At 51.0% G+C, this 27389-nt stretch overlaps 1 protein-coding gene across 2 annotated transcripts; it reads right to left on the bottom strand.

Moving 5' to 3' along the window:
* Window positions 1–249: 249 nt before the first annotated feature.
* B3GAT1 (beta-1,3-glucuronyltransferase 1) lies at window positions 250–27389 on the bottom strand. Of its 2 annotated transcripts, none has more exons than XM_084781553.1 (7): window positions 27028–27389; window positions 9346–9463; window positions 9067–9213; window positions 5476–5984; window positions 4302–4598; window positions 3465–3564; window positions 250–2412 (listed from the first exon to the last, which is right to left on the bottom strand). In XM_084781553.1, the coding sequence occupies exons 3-6, from the start codon at window positions 9176–9178 to the stop codon at window positions 3478–3480; spliced, it is 1005 nt and encodes a 334-aa protein (XP_084637679.1). In that variant the 5' UTR covers window positions 9179–9213; window positions 9346–9463; window positions 27028–27389; the 3' UTR covers window positions 250–2412; window positions 3465–3477. The 2 variants fall into 2 exon arrangements, with proteins under 2 accessions (XP_084637679.1, XP_084637678.1); XM_084781552.1 differs by having other exon boundaries at window positions 9362–9463.

Here is a 27389-nt window from a genome sequence, read left to right as displayed (position 1 = left end):
GCTACCTGCCCCCCGCCACCCCCATCTTCCCCAACAGCTCTGCTGTCTTCCTTATAGCACATCACACCTGAAATGCTGCATTATATCATTGTTTGTCTCCTGTATTTGGTGGGTAAACGCCACGAAGCCTGCTATGTGCAGGTTCCTAGAAGAACGCTTATTCATAGCAGGCATCTGGTGAATATTTGTTGGATGGTTCAATTAATAAATGTGAATAAAATAAGGCAGGGCTGAGGAGAATTACAACTGTTAAAAACCATATTTGACTTTTAATTTTGAAAACAAATTAAATACAGTTAAATTAAAACAGACCAGATGGTGCAGCAGCTTGGGCTCCACCCTCACACCAGCCTCTGCCCATGGAGCTCCTGAACCCCTGGCTTGTCTCCTCTGTCATGGGGCTTTCCAGTGAGGGAGCAAAGGAACAGCCTGGGCTTGGAGAACAAGCTGTCAGACCCAGTTCTGATTCACAACGAACTCATTCCCAGCAAGATGAAGGCCGCAGTCCACCAGGGTTGTAATTATAAATAAATTCACATGCAGCTAAGAGAGGCTAATAGGTGAAAACAACTGAATTAGCATCTGCCAAAAAAAAAAAACATTAAAAATTTCCCCATTTTGTTATTTTCATTTTCAGTTTCCTAAAAAGGAACACTGGGTTTTGGCTAAGAAGGCAGCCTCAGCAGCCGATTTGACCTTGGCATTCACTGACAGTTTCTATGAATGGGCAGTAGAGTGCCCAGATGTAAATCCACTCATCAGATGGATGCCCTGTGCCCCTCTCCTATGCCACCCATTTGATGCCAAGGGGTAAATTTTCAAAGCGATATCCAAAGTATAAATGGTTGAGGGAAATGTCCTACAAGGTGGCTGTGGGGGCCGACTCCACCAGGTGGTTTCCTGAAGGCTGCGGGAAGTTAAATCCATTTCAAAATAGTCAGCGGATGCTATTCTCTGAATGTTAGAGATGTGGACTGAGTCTCACCCACCCCAGAGTGGGTTCTAAATGACTCTAGGGCCTGTCCTATGAGTTTTAATGGAGTGTGAGGGGGGAGCTGTTAGCAGTTAAAAAATAAACGCCTCTTCGGTGGGCTTGCGCCCTTCCCTTTTTCCCCACTTGGGAGGAAAATTGTGCTTCCAACTGGCAGGAGCTGGAGTGAGATTACCACCAGAGGGCGCCCCATGCATCCAGGACCAGGGGCCTCTCAGATGCTGGACACCCATGCAGATGCTTTCCTTGGGTGGGTGGGTGCAACAGCGCGGGCATACTGTTCTGTCTGGGGTGGGGGGCGGGCAGTGGGCACAAGGCAGGCTGGCTTTGCAGGCTTTCCCATTGTGTGTAAGATTGAGTGATTCCCAAAGCAGTCATGTGCTCAGGTCTTTCTGGGTTCAGACATTTCCTGCTCTTGCCCCTGAGTTCCCTGCTAAAACACCCCTCACAGGAACCAGAGTGGGAGAGGGCTGGGGTAGCTGCGCCTCACATTCTCTCAGGAAGAGCTCTGCCTTTCTATGACTGTTAATCTCCAGCCCCCGAGGTCTGTGTTTCTCAGGAGTTCCAGGAGGAGGGCGGTTGCCTCCCTAGTCCAAGCCTGGCAAGGGGCATTACAGCCTAGGGGTGCTGGGGAGGCAGTGCAGACATTGGGGGTGACTCGGTTCTTAATCCAGGTCAATCAATGACCTGTGCTGGCTCTAGGCCCACCACCTTGCCGATTCTGGCACAGGAGGCTTGAGGGACATGGGACAAGGGGCTTTGTTCTCCCACAGCCTGAGGTACAGGGGGAGCTGCAGGTAGGCCCAGGCTCCCCCAATGCAGGGCTGGGTGCCAGGTGGGATCCAAGACAGCCTTATGCCCTGTAAACATGAACCAGAGGAGAGCCAGAGGTATTTCTGATTTGGGAGCAGCTCTGAGGAAGAGCGGGTGTTGGGGCATCCTCATGCCCCAGGCTGCTCTCTGGTCTTCAGAATGCCCTGGGCTGGGCACATGCTGTGTAGTCATGCTGGGCCCAAGAGCAGGGAACCACGGAGAGCCATGCTGCACTTGACAGTGGGGTTTCTCTGACCGCCCTCGCTCCAGCATCACTCCAAGGCAGGGCCACCTGCTCACACAGCCCCATCAAGGCAGGGAGCTTCCGGGGGGGGGGGGGCGCACTGAGCGTAGGCTTTGCTGGCAGCTGGAATCCCCAGCCCTCGGGTCTTTTGAGCCCCCTGGCCGTGCTGATGGAGCGAACAACAGGTCTGGGATTCTGTGCTTAAGTTCTGTCTCTTATCCTGGCATCGAGCCAGGCTCTCTCGGAAGCCCTCAGGATAGACAGGAGGTGATGCCGTTCCTCGGGAGTCTGCCTCAGAGAGACTGTCAGCCATGGGAGAGGATGGAAGGCCGAGAAGGAGATTCAGGGTCTGAGAAGGAGATTCCTGTGTGGGGAAAGTAGGAACAACACGGGCTTCAGCTTGGGGTAAGGTAGAGCTGGGACTGCAAGCAGGACAGAAGGCTTGACCTTGAGACCCTAGCGGCCTCCACAGAGCCTCTCTGAGTTCCCCTCGGAGACCTTTTGGAAAGCAAGTGATGGAAATTCTCCTAGTGACCCATGAAGGCAGAAGGTGGGGTGCATCTCTGTACTGACACATTCTAAGAGGCCCTGGTCGAGGATTTTAAGTTCATGGATGACACCCTGTAGTCCCACAGCCATGGCGCTTGCAGATGTACTGAGGTGAAAATCAAGCTGTTTGTCTGGTGTGAGCTTCCAGACCTGTGGTAGGGTCTGGAGTAGTGAATCCTGAAAGCAGTGCTTCCAAGAGGCAAGAGGACAAAAAGTCCCTCAAAAATACTTGGCCTCCTCAGTCACGTGGCATAAATCTCTTGTACTATTGTACACTATTGCACTTTGGGCAAGTCATTTGGCTTTTCCGACAGCACTGTCGCTTCTAAAGTGTAGGTGGATACAGTGGCCTAGCCCAATGGGATGTAAACAATCAAAACTACTTCATAGGACGTATGTGCCACAGCTTGATTTCAGTGCACTGGCAGCCCATTCCGTGTATGAAAGAGCCAGGAGCAGAGAAAACGACACTAGGCCAAAGCTGAAAAGTTTGGCGTGGGAGTGGGTTCCAGGGCTTTTGCTTAGTGAGTCCTTTGACCTGCTAACGAAAGGTGCAGGTTCCCTGATCTGGTGCGGTGTGTCTGAAGTCATGCCCAGAGCCACATGAACAGGTCTATCCCGCACTCCCTCACCGTGGGCCACACCCCACGGCCAGCACGCCAATAGCAACGGAGGAGGAAAGCGATGCCAGCAGAAGGGATCAGCTATGCTGATGGAAGTGCCAGCTGCTGTTGGGGCCATAGTATTTCCTGCTTTGCCTGCCCTCTTTGGTCCTGATGTCCCATAATTAAAGATCAAAAGGAAAACTCTTCAGAGATGGAGGGCGTATCCCAACCTGGCCCCGGCCACTCTGGCCTTCTCTCCTACCTGCGTCTTAGTTTCAGATCTCCACCGAGGGGTCGGTGAAGCCCTGCTTCCCTTCGTTTACCAGCACCGGCTTCTCAGTCCGCGTGTGCCAGACCAGGATCTGCATATCCAGAGACACGAAATCAAGCGGTGCTCAGCTCATTCTGTCACCCTCTGTCCCCTCCCACACCCGGCAAGTACTTCTTCTGCTCCCTCCCTTCCCACCTTTGCTCCATTTTGTAACTGTTCTTTATTTCCATCCACCCCGCCCCCCAACTCATTCTTTCTGTTTGTAAATGTGACACACTCAAAATACCTTCTGGAAGCAAGAAACCTAGTAGATAGACACAGATCAAGATTTCCCAAGTGTGCCTGTGTGTACACATATGTGTATATGTGCATGCACATGTATGCAGGCATGCATGTGCCATGTATATGTGCATGTATGCAAGTGTGCACCTGCATTAGCATGTGCATGTATGTGCTCAGCAGCAGTCATGGAGCACAGATAACCCTACGGAGAGTCAGTGATCCTTGGAACTCCTCAGTGGGAACACTTCCCCATTTCCCTGCCAACCTATCATGGTGGCCACCCTACACAGAGTAAGCTACATCCTAGGTGGAGACTGTAGACAAGCAAAGCTATTTTGAGGCCTTGTCTTCTCCACTGATCAACAGAAGGTCTGGAGGTGTGTGTGTGTGTGTGTGTGGTGTGTGTATGTGTGTGTGATGTGTGTTGTGGTGTATGTATGTGTGTGTGTGGTGTGGTGTGTGTGTGTGTGTGTGTGTGTGTGTGTGTGTGTGTGTGTGTGTGTGTGCGCTTGTATTACTAGCTGTCAGTTTGGAAGAGAGTCTTACCTTGGTGCAGTTTGCTGCCTTGGGCTCCAGGTCATTGAGAGTGACAAGTTCCCGAAGGAGGCTGCTTTCCTGGTAGCCTCCCTTCACTCCGCGTAGCTTGAAGTAAGCCTGGCTTCGCTGCAAGATGAGCCGCAGGTTGACGGCAAATCCAGCCATGTCTATTGCAAATGGCCGGTGGGGGTCGAACACTGTCTTCCAGCCAACTACCTTCCCTGCCCCATTCACCCGTGGGGCCTCATACCGCAGGCCACCAACGAAGGCCACAGGCCACACGGACACCCTCCGTGTGCTGCGCATCTACAAGGTGAGAACCTGAGTCAGGACATTTGGGTCTAGGATGACAATGCTACGCATTCCCACAGGAGGTGTATCACTTAATGAGTGTATAAGGTTACCTGTGTGGGTCCCTCCCACTCTGGCTTCCAGGCCACCCGCTACTGATTTCTAAGGGAACCCCTAGAGGAATCTTACCCAGGCTGCGTGCAAGGCATCTCTCAGCCAAGATGTTGGTCACCTTCTCTATATGGCCCAATGCTCTTTTTAATCCTTGTACAAAATCTCCCAATATTGTCATTTTAAAATTTGAAATGAGCCTTATTCCTCAAAAGTTAACAGAGATGTTCAAATTGTCCTTCTAAGAGGTTTCCGGTGGCCATATTAAGTGGACCCATAAAAAAGTCTCTTTCAGAGAACAAACCTCGAAGGCCCAGATGATGGTTTGGGAGCTACAAGCCTCAACAGCCCTTTTAACAGGCTGGGTTCTTTTAACCTGCTTTGGTTTTTTTTTGTTGTTGTTGTTGTTGTTTATTTTTTTGGTTTTGTTTTGTGTTCTTGTTTTTTTGAGACAAGGTTTCTCTGTGTAGCTTTGGCTGTCCTAGACTTTTATAGACCAGCCTGGCCTCGAACTCCCAGGGATCTGTCTGCCTCTGCCTCCCTGAGTGCTGGGGTTACAGGTGTGGGCAACCACACCTGGCAGATTTTAACCCGTGTTGAGGTTTTCCCATTTCTTTCTCCAGTTCTCTGTAGTGTGCCCAATATTCCCTGTATGTGCCTAAACGTGCCATATTGTCCCCTCATGGGGCCAGTCCTCTGCTCCTATCTTTGTATGGCCCCCAAATCCTTCAGTCTGCTGGAGCCCCACCTGGCACTCTCCCTCCTCTGGTCCCCAGCGCACCTCTTCAAAGAGCTCCAGACTGTAGGTGTTGTCATCATCAGCGAAGTATACTACACCCGGCTGAGTAGAGTTCCGTGGAAAGGTCTCTCGCAGCCAGCGCAGGGCCAAGTTACGCTGCATGGTGCCTCGTGGGATGCGAGGGTCTCGGGCATCACCTCTTAGCTTGTAGTTGCGTGGTGTCTCCACATGCAGGTGTGTGTAGTTGAGGCCAGTGTCGCGCAGCAGGCGCGATGTCAGTGGCGTCCTGCGTGGAGCATCCTCCACTACCAGCCAGTGCAGGTTGGGCACATGCAATAGTGTGTTGGCCATACGCGTCAGCTCTGCTTTTTGCACCGGTCTACTGTAGGTGGGCGTCACCACATGGATGGTGGGCAGTGTGTCGGACCATGGTGGCGGCCTTGTGTACACGTACTCTGTGCGCACCACCTCCACGATGTCTCGGTCAGACATGCAGTACTCCCTAGGGTCCGCACCGGGTGGTGCCTCATGCCGGGGGTCACTGCCCTCATCTGCAGAGGTGGGAGAAGGCGGTGCGGGGAGGGAGGGGACGAGGGTGCTGGCCTGGCTCTGATATAGGGCTTTCAAAGTCACCCACCCTTCCAAGACAGTCCTGTCCTCTGCCCCTCTGAAGAACCAATATCAGCACCTGCCTCCTCACTTCTGTCTTTAGACCTGAGGTTCCAACCTGTGGTCCTGGAACTCTCATGAGAAATTTTCCTAGTTTGGATTCCTGTGATGACATAAAATGACCCTTTCATCATATTTTGGCATGTGTGTAGCTATTTGAAGGCGGCTGGCCACCTTCCAGTCATCTATCTCCAGTTCCTCAATGCACTGGGTCTTAAATGGCAAAGTGTCCTGACTTCTTCCTCATATGGCAAAGTTGACCACATGGCCGAGAGAAACAGCCATGCTCTGTGGTGTGGTGGGAGAGGGTGTCTACAGCGCAGTTCGGATCTCAGAGAAACTTACATTTCCCCACAAACCCTCTAGTCAAGCGAACTGCTCTGCCTAGGTGAGGAGTTGTCGGGACTTGGGTGCACAGCATAGCATTTCACTCCTGCATTTGGTTCCACTGGGTTTTACTCATAGGCGTCAATACAGTTTCGGAGTCCTGGATAGCACTGAGCTTCTACATTCTTCCATTTAGTAGGCGTTTGTTTAGTTTGGTGTCAATCTCCCAATTGGTTCTTTCTAGACACACTTATGTATCTCCTCGCATCTATAAACAGCTCTCTTGTCTTAGCGTCTAGTAAGGGTTTCACATCTACACCTTGAAAAGGCCATGAAGGGACACTGATACCTGCAGAAGCCTGTCCTCTGGGCGCATGCTCACAGACATGGGGCGGGGGTGCGGCGGGATTACTTTCTTCTTCTTATTATTTTAAAGTAACCAGTTCCAAGTTGGGCAGCTCTGAAGATTCTGTACATCTGGGTCTGTTTCCTGCTTGGGGAACCTGGCAGGGCTACTAGGAAGAGCAATTGGGGTTCTTGGCCTTCTTGTCTTCATCAAGTCCCTGATCTCCGAGTTACACACTTAGGTTTGAATGATTCACGAGTCAAATACAGTGTAGTGCTCATTGCTCACACATATCTCAGTAGGCTATTAGTGGCCGGAGGGCAGACTTGGAAACCTAGGCTCAGACTCTGCTGCCTGCCGTGACGAATTGTGTGACCTAGAATACGTTTCTTAGTTTCTGGTGCTTTGACTTCAGTGGCCATAAAATGGAGCTAGCAATATTAGCTAATAGCATCTGTTGGCTGGAGTTATTGTATAGATAACAACACACATCAAGGGCTTGGACTGTGACTAGGAACAGTTACTCCTGGGCAGGACACTGGCTAACCTGCTTCTTTGTGGCTCCACATAATTATGGTGAGGATGATATGAGCAAGCCGCATGAAAGGGCTGGGCCACATCTCCCACTGCTCTCTCCGACTGTCCTGCCATCGCAGTTAACAACAGGTGCTTTTGCAAGGTGGAGTCCAGTGCAGGTGAGACCAAGTGATCAACTTTTGTCTCCGAGGGAGTGCTTACGAGCTAATGTCACAGAGACATGGAGTGTGTTACCCAGGCCATAGATCAAATGCTGCGTGTCTTGGTGGGGATGGGGGAGGGGAACCAAGGACACTGGCAGAGATATAGCTCATCAAAGGGGAGTTTTTGGGTTAAATTGAAAAGAAACAATGTTGAGGGGAAAGGGGACAGTGTTCAGGATATAAGAATTCATTTATCTGGTAGCTGATAATATTTTGGAAACTAGGGTTTAGGGTGGAGATTCAGAGCCATTTTCTATAGCCCTCTGCTATCCAGATCATCCTAAACAGGTGGAAGCCTGTGTCCTGAGGAGTTCTCCATGTGTTAGGGCTGGCAGCAACCTGCCCTCCATCCTTCACCCTGCCTTCAGGGATTTTGCACCTCTGAATCCTAAAAGGCTCTTGGTGTGATGTCTCTGACCCTCACTCTGCCCAGAGGACAAGAGACATTATGTCATTTTATATATGGCAGTTTCAACTCCTCTGGAATGATGTATTCACAGAAAAACCATGATTCTAATCTGACAAGCCCCAAAGAGTGGCCCTGGGCTTTTGAGCAAGGGGATGACATCATGGAGAAGACCCGAGTGCTCAGCAAGGGCAGTGGGACCACAGCAGGAAGGCTGTGGAGCTGCAGGGGGGTTGAAGGACTGCCTGCCTTCCATTGTGGGGGGCACAGCATGGGCTGTGAACTGCAAACTTTTGTAACCAAATCAGCTGAGGTCTCTGACCATAGCAGCCTCCCGGGCACTGCTCTGTTACGGGAACCGCTTGGGCACCGTCTTCTTTCCTTGCTCCTAGGAAAGATGGTGCACACTACAATGTGTGAACTGCTGCTGGGGCAGAAGGTAGCTTTAGTTAAGACTGACTGAAAGGTAGCTAGAGGTGGAAGGCAAGGAAGGCCTGAGGGTGGAGATTTGAGTGTGAATAAAAAAGATACCTCAAGACTCATAGCTAGAAGGACACTAGTCTGAAGGCAATCTGGACTATGTATTGAGTACTAGGCCAATCAGAGCTGTAATATCAGTAATCTCAAAAAAGGAAAATCTGACTAAACCAAACCATCTGCCTCTAAGCCCACCTGGCTGCTTCTGCGCTCTTTTCTATGTGTAATGACCACAGTGTAGGCTCTGTCTGAGCTTGCTTCACCCCCGCTGCCTCCTGACCAAGAGCCCCAGTCCTTCCCCATGTTGCCTCATGTATCATGGCATACCCACTCCTCTTAAGAACTGAGAGCAACAAGTTGCTTCTTCAAGCCACTTGACTTGGTGTCTGTCTGCATTGTGTCATACTTGATTATAATAAATCCCAGGTGCTTAAAACAACGCGTGTGTGGGAGATGTGGGGTGGGGGGCAGGAAGAGGAAGAAGGATAGGGGAACAGGAGGATGGTTTCAGTGGAGTCTTAGAGGGCCCCAGATTCCCCCAAGGTAAGGTCGGGGGGCGGGGCAGGTGTAGAAAGAATGACAGCGGGGTAGCTTTTATTACCAAAGCCAGGCCAGGGTGTGGGTGTGGGTGTGGGTGTGGGTGTGGGTTGGGGTAGGGGTGGGCTCACCCTTGTGCACAGCAAGCAGAGGCGCGAGGCTGCTCTGGTGCCAGACGGTGATGAGCAGTGTCCAGGGAAGCACGATGAGGACAATGGCGAGGACGTCCCGTCTCTTCGGCATCTCCAAGGCTGGCTGCACCCACAGCTCCTCATTCCCTGAGCGGTGGCAAGGTCAGGGGAGCGTGGCCACGGAACGCCGCCGGCAGCACAAGGGAGAAATAGAACAGGCATGGGCCGGCCGGCCAGGCACAGGGATGCAGAAGCCGAACACTGGCCTGTAACTCTCACCAGCGCTCACACCCACCCATTGCGGAAGCGAGTTCGCAGAATCCAGCCTGATGGGAGCCTGCGAAGGGGGCAGTAGTAGTAGTCCAGGGCAGGGTCAGGAACCTTCAGAGGTTGATACCTGCAAGAGAGAACAGCGATAGGTGGGCCAGAGATGTGGACATGGATCTCAGAGGCTAGCCTACTCAAGAGGTTATCCCTCAACAGAGGTTTTTTTTCTTTTGTTGTTGTTGTTGTTGTTGTTTTTTTTTTTTGCTTGTTTGTTTTTTTTGTATAGCTGTTTGGGTGAACGAGCCCACGAACTTCCCTTGACATGCAGACCTGTACAAGAACAGTAGGATGCGGTGTCTAAGGACACAGATCTTAGAGGCATCTGCTGTGGCTTTTGGCCAGTTCCATCAACTTTGCACTGGTTTCTCAACTACTGACCAGTCACCTGCTTTCCAAAGCTGTTCTCGCAATTAGATGAGTTAATTCTCAGAAAGCACTCAGGGTCATCCCTCATAGATATGTACCAGAAACTCTGGCTGCTATGATGTTCATAGTGGCATTGGTGGTCTCTTCATAGCTTTGGCCCAGTGTCATATTTAAGAGACCCCCTTCAAGGATAAGCAGAGGTGAATAAGGTTGGACACCACCAGGAAAGGTCCCAAGTGCCCTCCTCTGTTTATGTCTGAGGGGGATTCTTGCAGAGCATCTTCTTCTCACAGGATGAGCCTCAGGTGAGGGCTGAGCATCAGCACAGGGAGGGAGAAGGGCTGTTCTCTAAGGAGCTGCCAGGTAGTAGGGAGACACTTGTCAGAAACGGCAGCTGTGAGAGCCCCAAGAAAGACCCATGCTACTGAACGGCCCATGGAATTCTCTCCTGGTTCGGCAGAGGGTCTGCTGTAGACACTTTTTCGGGAACTGGCTTTCCCTTGTGACAGGAGAGAAAGTGTAAGCAGCTCATGGCCCCGCTGGGAATGATCACCCCCTTGCCTTCTCTTCCTCCCCTCTCTTCCTATGCAGATGCTGCTGGGCCCATGGCTGGGAGGAGCATTTAACACTCTGGCTGGCCCTCAGTATGCTCAACACGCCAGAGCCCATCACTAGGCGCTAGACAGTCACCCTGAGAGTCACCCCAGAGGCCATGTTTTCTGCCCCACCCAGTCCACATGCGTTCTTGGTCTCTGCCAATGTTGACAGTTATGGTCAACCAGAACTTTTTGTGACCCAGTTTTGGAACTAGAATGCAATTTTCTTCTTCTCACGTCTTCTTTCTGCTAGTCCTGGTGTCTTCTGGGAGGCCAAGTTTTATTTTCTACTTAAGAGCATCGCCCTGGGTAAGCCAGCATCCTACACCCAGCCCTTCTCATAAAGGTTCACAGCTTCTAGAATCAGTGTCATCTGCCTCCACCTCATTCCTTAGGAAACGAGAGCAGCGGGTTAAATGCCATGTTATAGGCTAACGGTGGGGCACTCGGGAGGGAGCAAATGCTGAGCTATGGCACAGCATCCTCTGCAGCTCCCCACTCGTGTAGTCTCTCCTCTCTGAAACACAGGTTGAGATTTATCTTGTGTCAGTGTTGCGAGGTGAGGCCTGTAAGTCCTGATTAAGTCATTAAGAAGAACTAATGAACCTGGCACAGGGGCACACACCTGTGTTCCCAGCACTCGGGGAGGCAGAGGCAGGTGGATCTCTGTGAGTTCCAGGTCAGCCTGTTCTACAAAGTGAGTCCAGGACAGCCAAGGCAACAGAGAGAAAGAAAGCCTGTCTCAATAACCAACCAACCAACAAAAACACCCATCCCCAAAACAGAGATGAATGCTTTTCTCAACCCTCTGAAAGCATGTTGTGGTAAAGCAGGGTCACCCCTCACGTCCCCTCTCTTCCATGGCCGTCCACTTGCTCTTCTGCTTTCCTCTGTGAGGAGAAGCAGCACACACTCCTCACCAGCCTGTATGCTGCATGTCATCCCTCCCAAAAAAAAACCCTCCCAAAACCCAAAACCCTCCTTTCATTTATAAGCAACTCGGCCTTAGGTATTTTCTTACAGGAACAAACAACAGACCAGCACAGGGCGGCCACATCTAGCTGGGGCTTCAGAAATGTCTGGTTCTCAAATTGGGTGAAGGGTTTGAGTCTAGGTTGGGAAAGCAGAAGAAGGGAGGTGGGCTCAGCCTATTGCTCTCCTGCTTCCGTGCCTCTTCTTCCGGGCAGCTGCTTAGACCTGTGGCTCACTCAGCCTTCCTCTTGTCTACTGCACTGCGTATGGTGACTGGCTTTCCTACAGCGTTCATGGTGCCCAACGATAAAGATGGCTGACAATGTTCCTACATCTCCTCTGTGCTGTCCTCACAGCTACCCTGAGAGGCAGGCACTATGGTTCTCAGTATCTTCTGGGTGCTAGAACAGGAAGAAGGAACAGGAAGGGACAATGGGAGGGATGTGGGCATGATGTAGCGGGCCATTAGGAATGTCTGATTCTATTACTTTTTATTTTTTTTTTTGGTAAAAAAAAATCTATGAAAGAAAAGAGAGAGGAGGCAGAGAGACAAGCTCTAAAAATAAATTTAGCAATAAACCCAGTTGTGCATTAATTACTCTGGAAGCCATTACAGCTCGAAAAACCCCATAACTTTAATGGAGGCTATTATAAGCATAGTGGCAAGCTCGTGGAGCTAATTACCAGGCAGTTATTAAGTAGAGCAGAGAGCACCCCCAGACTTGGAGAACACCATCTGGTCAGCAGGGGACGGGTCCAATGGCAATGGTGCCTGGCTGTGGGCAGGAGGCCAGAGGTGCCGGCTGGCCCTACAACGGGCTCAGAGACCAAGGTGGCTTGCCACACATAGACTATGGTTTTGGCCTAGGCTAGGAAGAATGCGGTGGTTGCCCGTGGCATCGGCATGGACCGCAGTATGGTTTTAGGGCCTTGGCTGAGGTGGGCAGAAGAACTGATAGAAAGCTGGGAGAAAGCAGGAGGCAAGGTGAAGAGAACGGGGCGTTTGAGAAACGAACAGCTTTTGAAAGGGGCTTTGTGGTGAGGAGGGACGTGTTTGTGTGGAGAAGCGTGGGTGCTGCGAGGCTGCTGTGTTCATGATTTCCCATGCCATTGCTCACATGCAAGCTCTATATCACCCAGTGACTTCTGACCCCTCTTCCCGGAAAGTAGGGACATGAGGAGCCCCCGCTCCCCTGAGCATCCCGTGAGCAGGGACAGAGGCTATGTTGTGGGTGCAATAGGAAAGGCATAAGTAAGGAGCATCTATTGGACTGGGAGCAAGAGCTAGGACAGTAGCAAGCCATGTCACCCCGGGGGGTGGGGGGGCTGTGTTCACACCGTTCACCTCCCTGCTCTCTGCTCTTAGCTTTAAAGCATGGAAGCGGACTGGAATCATTTTAAAAATAACCCGAAGCTATGATGACTTGGCTCTATGAGGATGAAGACATGTCCTACACAAGGCAAGGGTACCATTCCAGAGTCGGTTTCAGAGGGCCACCATTATTGCTCCCTATGGAACTGGGTCACACTAAAACCCCCAAAACTCTTGGAGATAGGCGTAGTTGGGGAGAGCTAGTCACAGGATTTTTGCTACAGGCTTCAAAGTGCTGTGGGTTACAGATGAAAACTAGAGGTGTCTGGGGATCAAAACAGAGAGCTCTATCAAGGCTGGAGGGACAGTTAAGCTGAATGGACCAGAAGCCGCTGGCCCAAGAAGACCACAGTGGTGTGTGAGGTGGGCCTCAATGCTGGCTGGTTGTACAGAGACAGAAGGCTTTCTTCAGAGCCCACAGGTGTTTAAACAATGCCCCTGGTACCTGAAGATTGGCTATTGATCTCCACTTGAAAAGTATTAATTGTGCATCAAGCCTTTATGCCCAGCAATTCTGTATACTTAACTTCTCTCATTTAACTTCTCAATTAGAAAACCCATGAAGAGAAGATGTGTCTTCCAGACTGTGCAATGTGATGTTATTCTCAGTGAGATAATTCTTGCTTAGTATGTGTGAGTTCTTAGAATCAATCTTCAGCATCATAAAGCAAGCAAGCAAGCAAGCAAACAAACAAACAAAACACCCAATAAAACACTTCCCATATGCGTAGAAGAATGTGGAACCTTTCTGGGGAGCCTGGGAACTGACAGAGGCGACTGAACCTCTTTTTATACACAACATCACAGCCATCGTCTCAGGAGGAGCTGGAGCTGGTGACCCTGGTGACTGGGGAGGTTCTTGGCCCTCCATGGGAGAGGGGTGAAAGCAGAAGGATGAGGAGAAACTGTAAAGAATGTAAGTGTGATGAGGTGTTGGCCCCAACCAGGCATCTCTCTTCCCTACACAGGGCCTCTCCACAGAAGCAGAGGCATGGACTCTGTCCCAGAGATCTACAGGAGCCCCTAATGGGATCAAGGGATTAGTATTGATTCTGCAGGCGCTGCTCAGGAAAAGCCCGATGCCAGAGCTAATCAGCTTGCAGCCTAGTCAATCCATACTTCATTAACCCAGCCCCAGCCCTTGAGCCACAGCACTGCTGCCTTGGGCCCACATAGTCTCTCCTGCGGGGCAGGGCACAGACATTGGCTGCCCCCACTGTGACGACCCCTGGAACACATAGAGGGCTGGTAGCGCCTCCTATTCTTCATTCATAGGGAGAAAGGGAGGGAAAGGAAAGGGGAGGGGCCTTCTGAAAGTTCCACTCTGAACCCTCCCTTAACACATGGCATTTTTGTAGAGCCCAGCTCTTTGATAGTCACAACAGCTCTGCCTGGTAGGCAAGAGACCTTGCCCCCACCTTGGATAAGAGGGCATGGAGCTTAGAGAAGCTCCCTGATAGGCCCAGCGTCCCAGTGTTAAATGCAGGTGAGGCTGTGGACCATGGCTTCCTCTCCCTTCAATATCCACTCTACCTCCTTTCTATGGATTCTTCTGGATCTCCTTGAGCCGACTCACTGGAGAGTTCTGCCTCGGGAAGGAACTATAAAGCTCTTGAGGCTCTAGGGCTTCTTCATTCTCCTTTGTTTTTATTTGTTTTGTTTTGTGTTTGTTTGTTTTTTTGAGACAGGGTTTCTCTGTGTAGCCTTGGCTGTCCTGGACTCGCTTTGTAGACCCAGCTGGCCTCGAACTCACAGAGATCCACCTACCCCTGCCTCCCTGAGTGCTGGGATTAAGGGGTGTGCCACCACGCTTGGCTGCCTTTGCCCTACTTCTATGCTGCTGGAAGAGAGGAAGACTAGGGCAGGAAATGGCATCCTCCCTTTGTGTCCTGGCTCCTGATGCCTGGCACTTGTGGTACTTTGATAGGAAGGACAGCATGAGGTTCTGATCTCCTGTCATCTTGTCTCCTTTCTGCTTGGAAACCAAGCTGAGGACTCAGGGAGAAGGGGACATTATGTCACCCCAGATTTGGTGTGTAAAGTATGGTTTTATTTTCTTCCAGCCCAACACTGTGAAAACCGACATGGTGTGTTGATTTTTTTTTTAAGGTAATTCCTTTGTTTTTTCTTTTCTGGAAACAGCCTTGAATTAGATTTAGATTATGATTATGTTAAAAATGAAAATTGGGTTTTACCTTAGCATGATTCTCTGCAAGGCTAATAAGCCCTCTCTAGTCTATGGCAGAAATTTAAACAGAATAAATAATGGGTTTCCTGAAGCTACCTGGGTCATGCTAGCGGTTCGTAGACCAAAACAGGTGAAACATTCACTTTCCCCAGATCTAATGCACAGGGGGACCTGGATCAAACACCTGTACTTTGTCCTGAGGAGCCATCAAATACCCATCCTGAGGAGTAGGTAGGGCATTAGCAGACGACTCACTGTTTGGCTCTTGAGGATGGGCAGAGCCAAACAGGTCACAGCAACTGGAAAGCTATTGGAGAACTGAGGGCAGCTGGAAATGGCCAGGCGGTCCAGGGAGGAGCACCAGTTGGGAGGTGCCACTCAGTAGACATGTGGCTGATGACTGCTTTGGTTCAGGGACAGTAGTCAGTGGTCAGTGAGGGAAGGTGTTTAATGGCCAGTTATTGGCCAGCAGCTGGCTAGCATAGGGCCATTCAGCCCTTGCCTCTGCGGTGTGGGAGAAGGTCCCTGCCTGCAAAGAACCTCACATCCTAATCTGAGGGAGAGGTTCAGTTTCTCCTACCTCTGTGGCCCTTCATTCTGTTACCTCTTCTTCCTTGCGTCTTCTGAAAGACATGCCAACTTTAGGGAGGGCATGTCACCACGCACAAGGGAAGCAGATCCATTAGCTATTGCTGGCTAATGTATTACCATGTGCCAAGAAACTTAAAATAGCAATTATTTGCCATCTTCAGAGTCTGAGATCAGGCCTCCAAGCCTGGGTCACTGAAGTCTCATTTAAGGATTGACTGGGCTGCATTTCTATCTGTGGGCTTGACTGGGGAAGAACCTACTTCCAAGATTTCTCAGGTTGTTGGCAAAATGCATTGGGTGCACAGGCGCTTACCTCCTATGGCCTGTCTATGCCATGACACCTTGTCATAAGGCTCTCTTTTGTTTGACCTCTTATTGTGTAAACTCAGCAAGGAGAGACTCCAGAGCTGATTAAAGTCCTATATGATGGACGGAACTGTGGCAGTGACAGATCAATTTTTTTTGCCATGTTCTATTGGTTAGAGGCTAGTGACAGAAACAGGAGAATATTGATATATGAACACATGGAGTGACAGATCATGAGGGCCATTTTAGTGGCTGGCTGCCTACCCCAAACTGCCAGGTCGTCCTCTCATTCTTTGAGATCCTTAGCTCTTGCCCATTCATCACAGATCCCGCCGCTAACATCAAGGACCAGCCAAGCCATAGGTTCTGTGATCTCCATCACCTCTCTGCCTGCTCCTTTTGCTCTCCTTTTCTTGGAGTGATCCATGGAGGAATGGTGCATCTTGTGGGCCTCTCCTCTCCTTTGAGCCCCCATGTCTCATGGGAATAAGACAGCATTTCCCTACGTATGTTATTAGGTAGTTAGGGAAATGTTAGCACCAACAATCTAGCATGTATTTGGTACCAATAAACAGACACTTTTGTAACCATGATCTGCCCAGCCTATGAAGGGTCTGGCATGGGATTCCTAGCTTGTCCTTTGATTACTCCCAGTGAAACCCACTGCTCCTCTAGGGATCCCTTAAAAGAAGAAGTGCAGGAAAAGAGGGTCTGGGATTGTAAGAGACTATCTTCTTCTCAAGGGCTAACCTTGGCTTTATCACATGCCATGAACCTATGGATCAGAGTCACTGCCAAGGCCAGCCCCAGGGAGAGGTCTGATAAATGCTCTGGGGGCAAGCCCAGCAGGGCATCTTTTACCCCAGGGCCCTTCAGATGTTAATCTGCCTCCCTGCTGTGGCCTCCACAGTCCCTGCTTCTCTTTGCCAGGTTCCTGTCACTGTCTGATTGCCTGAGGGTGAGCACCTGAGTCCAGTGGCTGTCACAGACCCTAGGAGGAGGAAGTGTGGTATCAGATCAGCCACAGGACTCCTACCTACTGCCCTCATAACGCTGATGGGGTAGAAAGAGTTTATCTGATGAGAGTGTCTCAGGTCCCTGCCCTTCATCTTCTTAGGTGTGAATGCTTATAGTTTAAATCAGGAAAGGGTTGGTTCTAAATTTTCCATCCTGACAGCACATCAGGGCTGATGGCAAACCACAGAGCACGTCCTGAGAGGCTTCAGGAAAGGGGTTCTCTTCCTGACACACATGTGTATGTGTGCACATGTGTGCAGGGGCCTAGCATGCCACCTGCGATGAGTTTACGGCTTAGCTTTGGTTACTGCCTCTCGGAGACTCTTGTGATTGAGTCCCAGTTGGAAGGAAAGGGTGTCTCCTGTGCCCTTGGCTTCCAACACTCAGGCCTGGGATTATCACAAAAAGGGATGAGGTCAACATGCCAGCTTGCTCTCTCTGCAGCGCTGGAGCAGGAGGCAGCACTCTAAAACTTTCATGAGGGTGGTTTCCAAGTAGGCCCCCCTCTTTCTCTCTGTTTCTTTTTGCAATAGATGAGGAAGCTGAGGCCTAGGCCTAGGGGTGGGGGTTATAGTTCTTTAAATGTCCCAGGTAGCAGGTAGTGTGACTGTACCACAGCTCTTTTAGCTAAAGTCAGTTGTTAACTTCCTGCTGGGACAGTCTTCTTCCCGAGAGTGGCAATTCCTTCCTCTTAGTCCTGTGACAGAGGGCTCTTCCCTACTGGCTACTGTAGCCCTATGCTCAAATGGCAGTTGAGAAACTGAGTTTCCTTTGCCTCTGGCTCACCAGGGCTGGTGTGACTTTACACTTTAAAAAAAAAAAATCCAAAACAGGACTGGTTTGAAGGTGTGACAAGGTAGTAAGAATAACTCACAGGAGCTAACAGATCAGCCGCACGTAGACTGTGGGACAGCTGGGTATCACCAGTGGTCCAGGACCCACTGCTTAATCCTAATGCAGGTGTGGGACTGAGTGCCAAGTGGAGTGTGAGTGCTGAGCACAGATGGGCACGTTTCTTTTTTCCTCATCCCTGAATGAGTGCCCAGCCTTGTCCCAGGCTTCATGATCAACCTTCAGGAGCTAGCAGATCCAAAAGCTGTCTTTCCCTCCTGTGCTATGAGCTCTGAGAGCTAGGGAGTGTGAGTTGCTGCAAACAGGAGCCTTCTCGTATCCTCCCCCTCCCCTTGCTCCCTGGAGACCAGCACTGGACCAGCAGTGCAAGTCATTCCATGCCACAAAGAGACCACACGAGGGCGTTGTCTTGCCTTTAGACTCTACGTGGTAAGGCAAAGGTCTGCTTTTGGAGAATCTCTCCACCCAGCCTACTGCAATGCTTAGTGCTCCGTGAGAGGCCTGTGGGCTACTCAGGACATCTGTGGTTCTGGCTCCACAGTTACTGAATACCCACTGGGCTAGTACTGCCAGTGGATGCCTGCTTTGCAGGGGAGGAACTCAGCCTATTTTGCTACCAGGCAGGCAGTGGGGACTAGTAGAGCTACAGCTGCTCCAAAACAGCAGCAGCAGAAGCCATGTGGGCAACTGGCCAGGAGGCCACATCTCTCCCTGTGCCAGGCTGCCGTGCACCAACAGTTGGCAGAGAATGGTTGTAAACCGAGAGGCACTGCAATGCCTCTACCATCCTTGGCTCGGAGGCTGGGAGAGATATTGCATTTGCCCTCCGAGACCCTCAAGACAGAGGATAGCCCATGGCTCTGGTGCCTGAATGAAGTGGAGGTGACGGTGTCCATATACAAGATGGAGCCTGATATGGAGACTTACTCCATCCTTACTAGACCTGGGTACCAGGACCAGGCAGGCTAAGGAACAGAGGGTGGGTCTCTCCCTGGAGCCAAGTGTCTGAACCTTGAGTATGTTGAAAGAGCATGCAGAGCCTTTCATGTTATTGTAGGGCTTTTTGTTCTAGGGGAGGGTGGGTCAGCTGACACTCGTTTACTCCCCTAGCACTGTCCTTCTCACACTGATGCTGTTACAGGCCACTTTCTGCCTCACCCCCCACCCCCTTGCTGCTGTGGTCTGTGCTGTATCTATGAGAGAAGGGTGCTGGCAAAGCGAGATGCCCCTGAGCTCTGTGCCTTCCCTAGCCTCACCCTCCCCAAGCCCAAGCATCTCTGATGTACGGTCATCACACTCAAAGCTTGCTGGGTTTGATGTTTGTCCTCCAGGTCAAACCTGTGCATTCCCACCTGGGGCCCAGGGCCCAACACAAAGCGGAACTGTCCCCAATATCTCTGCAGCTCAGCTTCCTTAACTATAACCCTCACAGGGCTATTTGTAGTCCTTTGAGGGAATCCATTGGAAGCATCTGGTTCACAATTAGCACTAAAATTACTTAGATCATGAAAAATATAATAGCACTGGCAGCCGGCACTATCACCTTGTTTCAAAAACAGAGCTCCCGGAGTGGGAGATGGGACGTGAGAGGGAAACAGCATCATCAAATACATTTTATATATGCATGAAAATCATAATGAAACATTATTACATAAAATTAATATATGCTAACAAAAACTTTAAAAAGTCAGTTGGAAGCCACCACCACGAAGGGAAAGGGGACACTTCAGTTATTTCCCAGGGGTCAGTACAAACTACTTGCTGGGTAGTTTTTCTAGCATATTCTTCCTTCCATAAAGCTAGGCAGTGCAGAGACGCCAGCTCCTGGGAATATATATGGTTGGCATGCAGCAGAATGTTAAATGAGGGTGGCCCAGGGCAGGTAGGCTTTCCATGGGTGGAAAGGTAGCGTTGCCTAGAACCTGGCACTCTGGCCCTGGTTCACCCTGCTTTTGCTCACGGTTGGCTTCCTTAACAATACCCCAAAACCCCATTCCCTATAGCTCTGCTTTTTCGGGCTTAATAAGGGAGGCTTGGAAATAAATGCCCGAGGAGATGAGAACCAGACACTGTGCCTGCCCTGGTGCTCTGACCCCTGCTAAAGACTGCTTCTTCCTTCCCCTCTTCTTGCACAGGGTAACCCTGCATGCCTCTCTAGCCTAAAGAAGGACTATGGGTTTCTTTCTGTAGGTCCTATGGCCAAAGCCGTTAGGGTATTGGGGGGGGGTACATCACTGGGGACGTCGGGCTGGGTACTCCTGGATGCAATAACTTCGCTGTCCTTTTATCTCAGGTCGTAGGTTCCTGGGAATCTTCATTCTTGTTACCTCCCAACTCCAAGCTCTCCCTTCTAGAATGCCTGCTCTGTCCCTAAGGTCCATGCCGTGTGGCATCAGCTATCCCTACCGACAGGATAAGAAACAGTTAATATGATGTGCTGAAGCCGGCTGGGTGAGCATGCCTGTGAGGGTATTATTAGCCAGAGCGGCCAGCTTGTGTGTGCCGCTCATTGCAAGCACGTGGTTCATCGCAAGGTGTGTAAGTGATGAATGGAGGGCACCCTAAATCTAACTCCCGCATGTGGAGAGTATGCTGACACTATCTATGTGCGTCTTGAACTATATATTACATGGCAAGCTGCAGCGCGGATGTGCATCACTGATTGCCTCTCTGCAAAGAAGCCTGAATATCACAAAGGCACATGTATAAGGTTGATTTGCCTGCTACGCCCTGCAGAGGGCTCTCTAGGGCCTCATGGGCTCTGGCCCCAAACAAGGATCCTGAAAGGGCAGATAGATTTCACCTTCAGGGCTCTGGGAAAACAGCAGGAGTGCTGGTGGCACAGGACATCCCTCTGTGGCCTGTACATTTGTGTAGACAACTCTGGAGGGAACAGAGGCCAGAGGCCCAAACAGACACCAGATAAAATGGGGGCTCTCCTGCCCGCTTTGTACTCCCATGGCATTTGACACATAACTTCACGCTGAGTACCAATATATCTTCTGGGTCTTTCCTGTATCAGGAAGGGCAATTGGGGCCAACTGCCATCGATCTAGCACTCTGTTCTCCATGGCTTGGCAGAAAAGAACCAGTCCACTGAATGAACGTTTAAATGAAATGTTACATGTGTCTATGGGGGAATATCACTCAGCTTTACAAAGGGAGGCGATTCTGAATCGCCTGGATGAACTTTGAGGACATTATAAGAGAAGCAAACGGGCCACACAAGGACACATGTTGTAAGCTCTACCCATATGACGTACCCAGAGCAAGATGGAAGCACGGGGCAGCGGTGGTGCTGTCTAACAGATGTAGAGGTTCCAAATTGCAAGATGGAGTTTGGTTTTATGAAACAGTCATTATATTTGACTACTGAACTGTATACTTAAAATTGTTAAGATGGTTAAGTTTTGTGTTACATATTTTTTGACACAATAAATTAAAAGGAGCTTGTTGTACTCATGGTCCATTTAGACCTGGCCAACAAGGACAAGAAGCAGGTCCAGCAAGCTTCCCTTGAAGCTGGGTTAGGCTTGGCTCCCCATGAGGTTACAGGTGAGTTCTCCGAACCTTTCTGGTTCGTCTCTTGGAAATGTCACCAAGAAGAAATCAGTTCAGAGCACAAGCGCACCTATGGGTGTACCCCTTACAATAATGGGTATTTGTAGGTGGCAGCCTGCAGCCTGGCAGGGGAGGAGGCGAGAATAGTGGCCGCTTGCTCTGAGACGTAGAGGGAGATTTATGACGGGGAGAAGAACTTAATATCGACAAGTGATGAGTTAGGAGAGTCATAAGTCAGCTTAAGTTCAGAAACTCTGACGGAGAAAGAAAATCACACGCCTACAGGCTGTTCATCATCCTAAGCAGGCCGCGGAGCCAGGGTCCTGGGCCTGTGGCTGAGCAGTGTGTATGCCAGCTGGGCAGTCCCTCAGCCTCTGAAGACAGTGTCATTTCTACCGTGAGGCCTTTGGGCAAAGGCCATTGGGCAAGGAGAGAGAGAGAGAGAGAGAGAGAGAGAGAGAGAGAGAGAGAGAGAGAGAGAGAGAGAGAGAGAGAACTGATGAGGCACATAGGAAGGGTGTGAAGGATTCTGAGGGGAAGAGCTATCTACGAGCACCACCATGGAAATGTCTCCGAAGCACAGCATAGCATCTTCCCTGATGTATGGATGACCCCATTCACCGTGCACCCCAGGGGACCACCTGAGAACAGCTCCTGGACGCAGCTCTGCTCTGACTGGGTCCCAGGGCAACAATGAGGGGGGGGGGCTGGTGAGGAAGACCCCGATCAGAAGCCTGCAGATTTGGGCTCTGAGTAGTTAGAAGCTGCAGAACCAGATGTTAAGCCATGGAGGATCCCAACCCCTCACACACCTGTTTCGCCAAAGGCAGGCCATCGGGGTGTTAGGAAAGTTAGCGTGCACTATGGGAGGAGACACTTAGGTACGAGTGGCCCTGAGACAAGGGTGGAGCCTCAGTGGCATCCGTTCCCTCATCTTCAAGTGTAGGAAACAGTCTGGAGTCACAGAGCCCAGTGCTGGGAGAAGCCTGGTGGCCCGGGGAGCCCAAGCATCCATGCACAGGCTCCTCAGGGGCTCCCTGCTGGCTCTCCTCATCTGCCACTTCCATCTCTGGGACACCACTTTCCAGGTGTGTGCGGCAGAGGGGCTAGCTATGTGATGTGACTTTTTGCTGAGTGGGCAGATGCCACTTGGCTCCTGCCTTTCAGACTTTGGAAGAGGAAACAGGCACCTCTCAGTTTTTAGCATCGGGGTGAGTTAGTGACAGAGCTGGGACAATAACTTAGGGTTAAGCCAGCTCTTTCACTCACTCAGTTGCTGGGTAGGTGGAGGCTGATTCTTGTTTGGCAGCAACCCTTCCTGGCCTCCAGCCTCCATAGAGTTCAGGGACACAGCCTCCTGGTGTTGTTACCCTTAAGACCAGGCATGGAATAGGCCTAGGAAGAGCCCTCTCAAATCCCTTTATCCCACTCAGCAAGATGTCACAGTGGCTGACTTTGTGGATGAACCTAGACGCTACAGCAAAAGCAGCCTCCTTTTTTTTTTTTCTTTTTTTAAATCTGGCAGCAGTCATTTAAAGTAAGGACACAATCCCAGTCATATTTTATGTTCAGGGCTGAATTCTATCTCAGGTCAGGAGACAGAGGCCCCAGAGGGGTTGGTGTTGCATGCAAGGCCATGTGCTGATGGCAGACAGCCTGGCACGGAGTGGGTTGCTCTGCAAGCGCTTCTGTGAATTGCTAAATAAATGAAGACTACAAATTGCTTTCTATTTTCAAATAAAAAAACAAAAAAGCACCCGCTCCTGTGCGTTCTGAGCGATTAGCATGATGAACTACAGTGACTCATCTCTCTTTTCACCATCTTAATATTACTCCCATTTTAGAGGTGAGGAATCAGAGGCACGGGCAGGGTAAGCAGCACCCCAAGGCCGTAGAACTAAGAGGAGGCAGAGGCAGGATCAGAGTCTGTCCTCTGTGGCTCCTGTGACCACACCATGCCAAACCCTTTGTGCGGAGGCGCGGTCAAAAGAGCAGTTTAAGAGCTTTGTGGGCTGCAGGCAAGCATTCTGAATGTATTGTCCAGGACTGTAGCCACTGGCTACAGGTGGCTCTTGAGCCCTTGAATATGACTGGAGCAGTGAGGGGCTGCTTGGTGTGCAAAGGGAAGTGGTCCACTCTACACCCAGCATTGGTTATCCCGGAGCTCCGAAGCACAGTCAAGTAACGAGCAGCAATCCTGAGCCCAGAGAGTTGGATCTGGCCCCAGCGGTCAGATCCTTCTCTGCCCTGGCAATAAGGAAGGCAAGCAAGATAGAGAAGACAGAGCCTCACCCCTAGGATCCAGGCCACACTGTGAAAATGGGGAGCTGGTCTCTCCTGAGCATCAAGACCTTTGTCTCTGTCCTTTCTGCCCTCCATCACTGGTCCCCTTTCCTTCACAGGGGCACATGACTGGACTGGACAGTTTATGCACACAGGGAGAAAGAAATCTTGCCCATGGCTCTGCACATTGAGCAGAAGACCTCCGACTCCTTGGGCACGGTAAGTTCTCCAACCCACCCAGCTCTTGATCTGGACTTAGATTCTCCACCTTGGGGCTTATTGGTGATGGCAAAGCCTTAATCCCTGCCAGGAACTTGGCGCAGAGCCTGCCTACTGTGCTGCTGTCAGCTGGTGTATGTGTGTGTGTGTGTGTGTGTGTGTGTGTGTGTGTGTGTGTGTGTGTGTACAGGGAGCGCAGACTCATTTTAATATTGGCCAGAGCTAAACCTCATTAGAAAAGTAAATTTGCTGTAGCTGCAGGGGGAAAAGTGCAAGCAATCCACCCAACCTTCCCAAAGCTAAACAGAAAACACAGGGTTTAGACTGTTTGATGCAGTGGGTCCTCATCACCAGGTGCAGTGCCTGGGACACAGTAGGCACTTAGAGTGAACGCAAGCGCGGTGAATTCTGGGTGACTTCTGGCCATAGATAGTCACTTTTCAGCACGGAGAGGAAGGAAGTGGTCATAGATTTAGAGTGTTAATGAATCTCAAAAAATTTTTAGATGGCCACTCGCCAATAATATGAGATGATTACAATGAAAAGTCACTTGATATGAAAATATCATTCTTGTTGCTTTTCAGTGGGGAGATGTTCTGGGGAATTTGGTTCTGGATCAGGAAGGGTGGGGTCCAAGTCAAAGTCAGAGGTTAGATATCCACATGGGTCAAGGGTGAGAGGGAGACCCAGATACTGGAGGAACAGGGGAAGGAGGAGCATGTATAAAATATATAAATGAAATTAACACTCATGGCCCTTGTCCTTAGCAGTCTAAAAAGATGATAGTTCCCCAATTTATAGAATGTCAGGAAAACATGCCTGAAAGGACTAATTATTTTCTCAAAGTCCACTTAGCTAAAGACAGAGGTACTGACAGGTAGGACCCCAGTAAGCCCATTTGGGGGCCTGTCACCTCTGGACCATGACCATGTCTCCTTGCTGGTCTTTTGGTGGTGGTGGGGGATTTCCTAAGATCTTCTCGCCTAGATCTCTGACAAGGAGGATGCTACATGAAAGAGGCTTCTCTCCCTCTTCCCTAGGTGTCAGCCTTGCCCATGTTCTGCCTCCTTCCCCATCACGCTACATCCCAGGTTCAGGTAAGGTTGGTGAAGGCCAGAAGGTGGCCCAGTTCTGAACACTGGGTGATGGATGCCACAGCAGGTGGCTTTCCTTCATAGTCCCGGAACACTGTGCTTTTGATTCCATGACCTACCCCTGTTGTGAGCCACCTTGACTCAAGCAGAGTCTTTCTCCATAGACAGTCCAGTGAGGAGCCTCTCAGGGGGATGCTGCAGACTTGCAGAAGAAGGCTGCATCTAGTCTAAGCTTTCACTCTGCCTCCTCATTGCCTTTCTCAGTCTCTGATTTCTCCTTTTGCTGAGGCCTGGCCTCTCCTACAGTTGTCAGGCAGAGGGGGGCCCTGGAACCCTTGCTCTTCTCCTCTATTCACATGGGACCACCACCGGCCTCTCTGGCCCAGAGGCTGGCTCCTTGGTCAGCTCACCCTCTTCCATCTCTTATCCTTGTAAAAGCTTACCAGGATGGGATCCATATCATGAAGGTATGTTAGGTTTGGTCCTCCCTAAAAACTGTGGGGGAAAATCCAAGTCTATTGCAAAGCTTGAGCAGAAGAAATGAGCTTCTTCCTCTGGGTAGCTTGTTTTCTGCCACAGGTAGTAGCAGTTGGGACCTCTCTTGTGATTTACCTGCCCGAGGCTTCAGGTAGGTGAAGCATGCATTAGCACATCACCCCAGAAACACAAGCACCTATGCAACCATGCCCATAGGCACAGGATAATCCCCAAACACTCAGGGAGCATCTATGCAAATGGGAGCCGCAAGACAATGGCTTCAGTGCCAAGTGGGGCGCAAATGCATTCATATCCCTGGTCCTGTCTCCCCAGGAAGCATTTTTCTCTTGCTGAAAGGGATGGAGATGGGGAGATGGAATGCAACCCTGGGACCTTTGGAGATCCTGGAAGTGAACTGAGCGATGGGGAAGGTTTTGTGAGGGTTTCCCAGGAAGGTATCTGTACCTTGCAGGAACACAGAAAGGACTTGATGTTTGGTTCAGGAAGGCCAATGGTGATCACCAACTGAGCAAGTTCTACAGGGAGTCCCCGCTCTGTGGTGACTCTCCGTGGGAAAGGGAGATGTATGGAGAGGAAGCCTAGAGCAACAGCCCTCCACAGCTAAATATCCACCTCAGCACCAGTCCCTTCTGAAGCCGTGTGCTTGCCGCGTATACATACACACACACACACACACACACACACACACACACACACACACACTATCTCTGTGCCAGGCACACGGGTGTCCACCTCAGTCACTTGAAACTGTAATGCCAAAGAGTCCGAGATCAAGGTCCTGCTGGGCACTCCAGCTACACAGGTCTCCATTAGCGAAGTACTCTACAAGCATCGGGGAAGCCACTGTCAACAAAAAGCCCTTCTCAGGGTCTGTTCAGTAGAAATCTGGGGGGCCATCTCAGATCCAGCTTCTGCCAGGATTAGATCTCACTGAGAAAGTGGTAGCCCAGCAAAACCAAGTTCCTGGGGCCGGGATCAGGGGCAGGCCAGGGCGGGGCTTGGTGCTCTTGACCCCTCGAGCTTCTTACTGTGAGGCTGATACCGTCCCCGAGGTGCTGGATCTGATACTTTTCTTTCTTGCCTCACATCTCGGTTCCCTTTCCTGAACTTGTATGATCAAGTGCACAGAGGACAGTCATGACCTGGTCCCGCCTCCTTCTCCTTTGCTGCACTGAAGGACTCAAGGATTCATCGCTGTCACTTTTGACATCTCTCAGCTCCTCAGCATTCACAGAAGAGGTGCTTGGCAGGCACTTGACTCCCCAGAAAAGAATTAAATTGTAAATGCCCAGGAAAGGCAGAGCAGTTGGGGTGTCTGCTGGTGAGCAGGGGTGCGGCTACAGCTGACCCCTACTCTGGTGATCCCGTGGGCCACCAGGAACCACCTGCTGAGGTGGCAAGGGACAGAATAGCGAAGAGAAAGACCAGTTGTTAGAAGACTCTTGCCTTCATCGTGATGGAGCGGGGCAGGCGGCATTCTGGAAGTCTAGCTTTTATTTCCTAGCCCCTCAGGTTGCAGGCCCTGCCAGCCGGCCCTCTTTCCCGCTGTCCCCATTTTGTGCAACACACACACACACACACACACACACACACACACACACACACACACACACACACACACACCAAGCACGCAGGCGGACATGGCGTGGGTACTAATGGGGGCGCATAAAGGGGTTCTGTGCACGGCGGTGGTGGGAGCTCTGGGCGCGGGACACTGACCTGCTGCAGCGAGTCCATATCGTCCCCGGAGTGGTCCATAACGGGTGGCAGTCCTATGCCCTGGCCACAGCGCCCCGAGGCTGCTGTCTTGCCACACGCGCGCTTCTCTCTCCGGGCGTTCTCCGGCTCCGTGCCCTCGGGGGCCACTTCATAGCCGTCAGCCCGCTTGTCCGCAGCCCGGGTCGGCCAGCTGCCAGGGCCCGGCTTCTGAGCTCAGCCAGGCGGCGGCCGGAGCACCGGAGGGCGCGGGAGGCGAAGCGCGGGGCGGTGATAGGGGCCCCAAGAGGCGACGCTCGGGCCGGCCGGGCCCGGGTAGCTGGGCGCGCGGCCGGAGCCCAGCCGAGCGGGCTAGCGCGTGGTGC

The sequence above is a fragment of the Acomys minous genome (assembly GCF_964271855.1).
Source record: "Acomys minous genome assembly, chromosome: 5".
Taxonomy (NCBI): Eukaryota; Metazoa; Chordata; class Mammalia; order Rodentia; family Muridae; genus Acomys; species Acomys minous.
This window is presented reverse-complemented; position numbering and strand designations above follow the sequence as displayed.

What these genes read in the sequence shown, in the direction of transcription:
- B3GAT1 (XM_084781552.1), bottom strand. An exon ending in TCTGCTTGCTGTGCACAAGG is followed by an intron (nt 5,985 to 9,066) that starts GTGAGCCCACCC and finishes CCACCTCTGCAG; the next exon opens with ATGAGGGCAGTGACCCCCGG. An exon ending in AGGCAGCAAACTGCACCAAG is followed by an intron (nt 3,565 to 4,301) that starts GTAAGACTCTCT and finishes CTGGATATGCAG; the next exon opens with ATCCTGGTCTGGCACACGCG.